At 41.0% G+C, this 8,069-nt stretch overlaps 1 protein-coding gene across 2 annotated transcripts; it reads right to left on the bottom strand.

Moving 5' to 3' along the window:
- Nucleotides 1–129: 129 nt before the first annotated feature.
- Nucleotides 130–6,147, bottom strand: LOC139564543 (tumor necrosis factor alpha-induced protein 8-like protein 2). 2 transcript variants are annotated; one of them, XM_071384141.1, is made up of 4 exons: nucleotides 5,687–6,104; nucleotides 5,177–5,267; nucleotides 1,260–1,583; nucleotides 130–1,103 (listed from the first exon to the last, which is right to left on the bottom strand). In XM_071384141.1, the coding sequence occupies exons 3-4, from the start codon at nucleotides 1,575–1,577 to the stop codon at nucleotides 861–863; spliced, it is 561 nt and encodes a 186-aa protein (XP_071240242.1). In that variant the 5' UTR covers nucleotides 1,578–1,583; nucleotides 5,177–5,267; nucleotides 5,687–6,104; the 3' UTR covers nucleotides 130–860. The 2 variants fall into 2 exon arrangements, with proteins under 2 accessions (XP_071240242.1, XP_071240241.1); XM_071384140.1 differs by lacking the exon at nucleotides 5,177–5,267 and having other exon boundaries at nucleotides 5,687–6,147.
- Between the last annotated feature and the right edge of the window lie 1,922 nt (nucleotides 6,148–8,069).

The raw sequence follows: 8,069 nt of genomic DNA, 5'->3' as shown, positions 1-8,069 counted from the left end.
ATGTACACACATTGCTGTCAATTTAATGATAAATTGCACATATTGTACATTTAATAACATTGTACATTTAATAACATTAACTAAAGATGTGAAGTCAATATATTCACAAATAGACAATAAAAAAGGCACTAATTTACAAGGCATTTATTTTTTTCCAATCCTATGATGTACAAGGCCCAAATAATGCCCAAATTATTTTTAAATATTCCAATCCAGTTTCTCTTTGGGCCTTATAAAATGACTGTCTTGTATCTCCACAATAAATGTGCACTGTTTTCTCCATAAGCTTTTATATTTTCTTCGATACATGCAGTACTGAGTCATTGCCAGCTAGACCACTAGATGGTAGTACTCTATTCTTATATTTCACCGCTTGCTTTTAACCCTTGTATTCATTCTGTTAGTCAGTATTGTGCAGTCGTTGAGGTTTATCTTTCCTTATACAGTACATAATATGGCGAGCGAGAGAGAAAAAACTACAGAAAAACTAGAACAGTAAATGAGTATGTGTAACCTTGGACGGAAATTCCACTGTATAAAATCAGGTGGTTGACACAATCTTAACCTAATCCTGACTTTCCAGGAACTCCATTCGTGGAGACACAATTCATCAGGAGACATTAACTTTACATCATCCTGCATATTCTATTATTTTTTCACTTTGGGCAGTACCCTTTTTGGAAAATAACAGATCAGTGAGTGACTACATCAAGTTAAACTTGGGTCACAAATCTCGCCAGTTCTCATTTAGAGCATGGACACTTCCTGTCCTTACACACAGTCCTCTCTTGAGTTCTAAGCAGACCCCTTCAAGCAGATCTCCCAGTGTCTCTCTCACAATCATAGACTTGCTCACACTCTCATAACGTCCCCTCCTCCAGCAGACGGTTGAGGCCGGTGCAGATTTTGGTGAGGTTGGGTTTAAAGGGTCCATCAGGGTTGTACAGCTGGGTCAGAAGCTCTGGATCGGAGTAATGGTTGAATACGTGGTTGATGCGACCATGGGATTTGGGCTTGAGGTGGGAGACGACTAGCTTCAACAACAGATCTCTGCATCCTGTCAGGATCTCCGACATTACTGTCTTGTCAAAGGTGAATTCCACCTGAACAAGAAGAAGTGGGAAATAGAGATCGGATAACAATGTTGTCATCATCTTATCTGTTTTCATAGAGAATGATGAGCCGTTAATGCATAGAGATCTATGATCGATTAACTCACTGTAACATTATAGTGTTATGCAAGGTGCCGGCATGTTTACCTCATAGAAGCTGATGGCTGTCATGGCTCCTTGATGCAGCTTCTTCTTGAAGTCCTGGGCCAGACTCAGCTCCTCTGGGCTGAAACGGTTGTGTCTGAACAGCACGCCAATCTTCACTGCTATCTTGATCAGGTCCTTCACCACCTTCTGGGCCTCTGAGCGGTTGCCTGAATACTCTTTGGAAACACGGTAGAGCTCGTCCAGGATCTCACTGCTGGTGTCGTCTATGAACATATGGACCACAGACTTGTTGGCCATGTGGCTGAGGATCTTCTTCTGGGCCTGCATGGCCATATCCTTGGAGCTGAACGACTCCATCCTTACCTGGGGGTTGGGAGAGAGAAGTGAGCAGAGATAGCTTATTATGTTATTTCAAACTCATAGCTCAGCTGTGCCACAGGAGCTCCCTCAGTTCAGTTTTCTGGGCTTTTTGTTTTTGTATCACAGAGAATCCAACTGAGACATACATTAGGCTCAGGGGATGTTCCATGGGTAATACCCGTGGTGGAAAAAGTACTCAATTTTCAAAGTAAAAATACCTTAATAGAAAATGACTCAAGTGAAAGTCACCCAGTAAAATACTACTTGAGTAAAAGTCTAAAAGTATTTGGTTTTCAAAAGTATCAAAGTAAATGTAATTGCTAAGATATACTTAACTATCAAAAATAAAAGTATAAATCATTTTAAATTCATTATCTGAAGCAAACCAGACCGCATCATTTTCTTGTTTTTTAAATTTACAGATAGCCAGGGGCATGGTGCAACACTCAGACATCATTTACAAACAAAGCATGTGTTTAGTGAGTCCACCAAATCAGAGGCAGTAGGGATTACTAGGGATGTTCTCTTGATAAGTGTGTGAATTAGACCATTTTCCTGTCCTGCTAAGCATTCAAAATGTAATGAGTACTTTTGGTTGTCAGGGAAAATATATGGAGTAAAAAGTACATAATTTCGTTAGGAATGTAGTGAAATAAAAGTTGTCAAAAATATTAATAGTAAAGTAAAGTACAGATAGCACAAAAAACTACTTAAATAGTACTTTCAAGTATTTTTACTTAAGTACTTTACACCACTGGGTAATACCCACCGAGGCTACAGCCTCTCCCCACACCGTGTCCCTGTCAGGGGAGTGAAGATACAGAGAGCTAACCCTCATGGGAGGACATGAGTGTACCTACATCACGTAAACACACACAACTGTTGCACCACACACTGTTTAACAGGACTAGTGTCATTGCAGCTTTGTCCTGCAGCTGTGTTACAGGTTCATTTGATGTATTCAATATCAAATTAACACAGTAGGTTCCACGGTACACCTATGGAATTGGGCCTAACCTACATGTAACACATAGTCTAATGCTCAGAAGGTACCACTTTTTAGTATACGCCTTTATACATGAAATAGAGATTTTTTTGTGTATCTTTACATTGTGGCCACATCATTTCGACATCATTTTCAACATTGTAAAAATGGGTACGAACTATGTATAAAAGGTTACGCAATTCCTACCATTGGTTTCTGTTACATGTTGAGAGCATACACAATCATCCTGTGGTGATAATTTCAGGACTGAATCTCCACTTAAGGCCTGTGTGGACAAGTATGTGAGAGAGGCAGGTAGACTGCATAGCTCAGGCAGGTTTCTACAAGTGTTCCTAGATTGCATCAGAACAGGGGGAATGGAGCAAGTCATGGCCCTAGATCCAATGGCTATCCCATAGGAAAAAATATTTTTGGTTACAGGTAGCCATGGAAAGGGTTCTACCTAAAAATATTTTTGGTTACAGGTAGCCATGGAAAGGGTTCTCCTCTGTGGAAAGGGTTCTACCTGGAACCAAAAATGGTTCTTCAAAGGGTTCTCCTATAGGGACAGCCGAAGAGCCCTTTTAGGTTATAGAAAGCACTTTTTTCCCCAAGAGTGTATATTTACTGTCTTAGAATCCTCCCTTAGGCAAAATGTCTTACATTGAGGTATCCTTTAAGTGGCAACAAGGCCTTCACACATACGGGTATTTTTAAATTGCTTCAGGGCCTTTATTCACAAAGAGTCTCAGAGTCCTGATCTAGGATCAGTTTAAGATTTTGGATAATAATGACAAATATTATATTGACAGACAGGAAATGGTCCTACATCAGCACTCCTATTCTGAAAGGCTTTATGAATACGGGTCCAGGTGTGTGTGTACTCGTGCATGTGTCCGTGATCCTAATGACAGTCGTCTATCTGACTCACAATTGATGCAGTAAGCACTGAATGCAAATGACTTTTCCACCAATAAATCAAATGATCCTGACGTACTAATAGGCATACCTCGCTAATAGCCTATGTTCCATAATCAGCAAACACACATCTCCCATATGACATCCCACTGGGTTTTTATTACATGCATATCCAGTGTCACATTTCTAATGGTACGCTCCAGTACAAAGCCTCCGCTCTCTGCGGGAACATTCATTAGATTAATTTCCCTTAACGATGATAATGGAAGTGGAACAGCATGATAGCTATTTCAGATTCACTCTCAATCTCATTCCAGTGCAGAAAAGCCCAGTGTGGATTGAGAGACATGCGCACCCATCAGCCATGTATCCTCCCTCCAGAAATATGGAGCCACAGCTGGAGACAGCTGGCTCTTTGGCTGGGCTAAAAGGAAAATTCACTCTGTTTATTTAACTAGTCTGCTAAGGGTCAATTGTTTACAGTAATAAATATGATTTTTAGGTTGACTTCATGCGACAGCCCAGAGTACAACAAAAAACACTCTCCTGTAATGGACAGCACAGGGCGGGCTGATAATGCTTTTTATGTTTACACAGTTCATGTGGAGTACAGCAACAATGAGCATGTACACATTTAGAGAGCACTCAAGAAGGTACATTTGAGTTGCTGTCCATTAGGCTATGGATGGAAGAGCACTAACTTCTCCTATAACAAAAGGAACCAACCAGACATTAGTACATTTTCAGGAATAGGAAAAGCCAAGCAATGTGGGTCTTCCATGACTCCAGTGTTAGGAGGGCAGGTTGTGTGGATCAAGAAGAGCTGTGCTGACTGACTTGGAGATAGTGATCAATGATTGGAAGATTATGCGCAGGGGGGGCGGGGTGGGAGAGGTAAATATTTAGCATTCCATAGATGACTGCTGATGGTGTGTGTGTACGTGTGTGTGTGTGTGTATCCACAGGGCTTAGCAGGGGAATTGGGGAGCCCCTTCCACTTCCCTGGACAGAACGTGACTTCTACTGCTGCTATTACAAAGCACCAGGTCAAGCAGACATGTTCCACTAACACTAGCCCTATAGGCTTATGTCACCTGCTGCCTGTCACCAGACTTGAGTGGTATTATGGGGCATTGAGGCCTCCCAGTTCCTATAGTGTCTATTCAGAAGGGCGAAATGTTCAGGGTATTTCAGATAGAAATATATCATATAGGATGGACATGACTTTTAATATTATTAAACAGAATATGTGCAGTTCTACCACCTCATTGAACACACTCCTGGTGCCATTATCCTGAGCTCAGGTCCAGGCCTTTCTTTTCAATAGAGGACCTCACAAAGTGTGGAACTTTCCAGTTTTTCTCTCAGCATTTAGTTGGTATGGGTTTCTAAATCAGGTTATGTCCCGTGTGTGTGCAGGTTCAGCATGTGGCACAATAATGGACCAAAAACTGGCATCACAACGGTATTGCTTCATTAACAATGGTGTTGAACTGAATGCTTGCTGTTTGATGCTGGCAGTTTTTCATTCAAAAGTGTTCATACAATATGATTTTTGCACATGTTTTGTCAGTCTTGTAACGTTTCTCAAAGTCTTTGAAGAGTTGTTGTTCAAGACTGACACACAACTCTGCTGGCTTATTAGGGAAGCGAAACAGAGCAGTTGGTTTGTGGTGACCAATTTAGTTTTTACCTCTTACTGTCTGTCCAACACATTGATGTGCCATTTCCATGTCTTTGTCTTTCGCTCTGACTGGCTCTCTGGCACTCTCAATGCGTGTAGGCTAGGAGAGGAAAAGAAAGTCCACAGCTTGTTTGATTGTGCAAGCTCCACCAGGCACAGATGGTTTCTCTCCTCACTTATACAGCAGTCTGTCAGGACCGGGTTCCGTTTGTACCTGTTCCAGCATGACTCTGAGTGTACATATATACACGTCTCCCAAGTGTAAGTTAGAAAAGTATCGAAGAGGAATTCACACATGATCTTATTTGGTCCTTCAGTATCACCTCCCTTATCACTTTATCCATATATGCCTAAACTGTATTGAAAGATGTAACAAAAAACGACAAGCTCGCTATAATAACAACACAAGTGTTATATTTGCAAGAGTGTACGTTATTTCTGTCAAAGGTAGTGCTATCTGTGCATAGAAAAGACATGGTTGAGTTGTTATCAGATAGAGAAATCCCTGAGTCTTCTTACCTGTGTGTGTGAGAGAGTCCCCCTCCCTCCTTCGTGTCAAACGTCTCAGTCCCCACGGCACGTGGCTCAGGTTGTCAGCATTGAGCACTCGTTAATGGAATCCCTTCATTTTATCAGGTGAAAATAAAATAAAATCCCTCTGTGTCGCGTCTATCTGTGCTGCTCGCCACCGTCTCAAGATAAATGTCAGTTGCACTTCCTTGAGGAACTAAATTTCTATGACACACCCCTTAGTTTGTTTCTATCTCTCTCTCCTTCTCTCTCTTGTATTTCCTTCTAAAATTCTAATTAAAACTTGTGTTCCTCTTCAAACTACAGTATCTCTCTCTTGCTTTCATCCCTCTTCATACTTTATCAGTCTCCCTGTTTCTTTTTGTTTCTCTCTCTCATCCACTCTATTCCTCCCTCTCTCTCTCTCTCGATCTATCTATCTATCTATCTATCTATCTATCTATCTGCTGACAGTGGGCCTCTGCTTGTCCTGACAAGTGAAAACACCAGAAAGAATTTAGCAATAATCCAGGAACACGATCATTTGAAAGGGGAGCGGCTTAACTCTTTTTGGGTTCATCATTGCAGGAATGCAGCTTCTGTCAGCAATGGACTCCATGTCACCTTTGCTCTCCAGCAATGTATAAATTCATATAGTTCATCTGTTAATTCTAAACCTTTAACATTTTCACTGCTTTACTTTTGTCATTGTAATTTTGACCCTGGTGACACAGTAGAGTATTAAGGGATTATACCGTATGGAGTGTTTACTGTATTATAACTACATTGGCATGAATGAACAGTATTTCAAAATACTGAGCTCACATTGGTTTGAAATGGAGGGAAGTCAGTAAAGACTGATGGCTATATAAGACCTATTTACCAGCTTTGTTTGCATTGGTTGCCATATATTTTATCTCTCCTTGTGTTGTCTTAGTTTCAATTGATGTTGAATTTGTGAAAAGCAAATACATAGACATAGGTAGACTGAGGTAAAATAATACAGTGCATAGTGAAAGTCTACACATCCCTTGTGCATTCTTCACATTTTGCTGCACATTTTGCTGCTTCACATTTGATTTTCAAGTGAAAGAAAATTATAGGATTTTTTCCAAATGAATAAAAATAAGTAGAAATACCAAATATGTTTTGATTGTGTATGTCTTCCCACCCCAGAGTTAATACTTAGTGGAAACACCTTTGGCAGCCATTACAGCTGTGAATCATAAGAGTCTACCAACCTTGCACAACACTTAGTCTAAGGTATATCCATTGTTTTTGTCACAATTGCTCAAGCTCAGTAAATTTGTGTTGGAATCATTGATGGACAGCAATATTCAAATCTTGTCTGACTTTCAAGCAAATTTAAGTCAGAACTGACATTGGGCCACTCAGAAACACTCAACATTTTGTCATTAACATTTGTGTAATTGTTCCTCTGAAAAGTAAAACTCTATCCCAGGGTTAGGTTTCTATAAGAGTGAGGCAGGTTTTCCCAAAACATTTTATTTTACCCCCTTTTACTCTCCAAATATCGATTGTCTCATCACTGGAACTCCCCAACGGGCTCGGGAGGCGAAGGTAGAGTCATACGTCCTCCGAAACATGACCCACCAAACTGCACTTCTTAACACCCAGAGAAACACTCAGAGAAAACACAGTTCAACTGATGACTGGCCCGCCACAAGGAGTCACTAGAGCGTGATGATCCAAGTGAAGCCCCCCCAAAAGTTTTTTTTTACCCCCTTTTCATTTTACCCCCCCGGCCGCTAGCAACTGTATATTCCAGATATCCTAGTCTCATATCTTGAGTTATAAAGGGGGTGCATTTGATAAATCTCAACAATTCCTACTAAGGGAAGTGTGTTTTGTGTTTACACTGACAGGCTAACAGGCTTGGCCATTTCCTGATTCAAAAGCTCTGTTTATCTGTAGGTTTATTTATGTGAACGACATCCAGCTGGACCAGCCTGCTGAGGCTCAACCCATAAAAAAAGCTCCATCCAATGGGGCCAAGGCCTTTGACCCAATTATTGTTTTCAGGTGTCAGGGTGAGAGGTCAGACCAAGGCCCAGTTGAACTGAAGGGAGAGTCTGAACAGATAAAAGCCCCAGTGTGCAGTGGGGATTCAAAGACACCTGCACCTTTGTTTATTTTCTCTTTCCTCCAGCAAGAAATTAACTGACTAGAAATAGTCAACTGTAAAAGTGGGCCTGTCGCCATGGCAACAGACAGGAAATAGGACTTAAGCGGTTTCCTGACGGCTTCCTCTTAATCATGTAATGACATCTCCCTCAGAAATGGCTACAAGGAGAGTTCAGATGTGTGTGTAGTAGGTAGGCCTGTAGCACTCACTAACCGCTAAGTATTCATACCCCTTGACTTGTTCCAC

This window comes from Salvelinus alpinus, chromosome 35 (assembly GCF_045679555.1).
Source record: "Salvelinus alpinus chromosome 35, SLU_Salpinus.1, whole genome shotgun sequence".
Lineage (NCBI taxonomy): Eukaryota > Metazoa > Chordata > Actinopteri > Salmoniformes > Salmonidae > Salvelinus > Salvelinus alpinus.
This window is presented reverse-complemented; position numbering and strand designations above follow the sequence as displayed.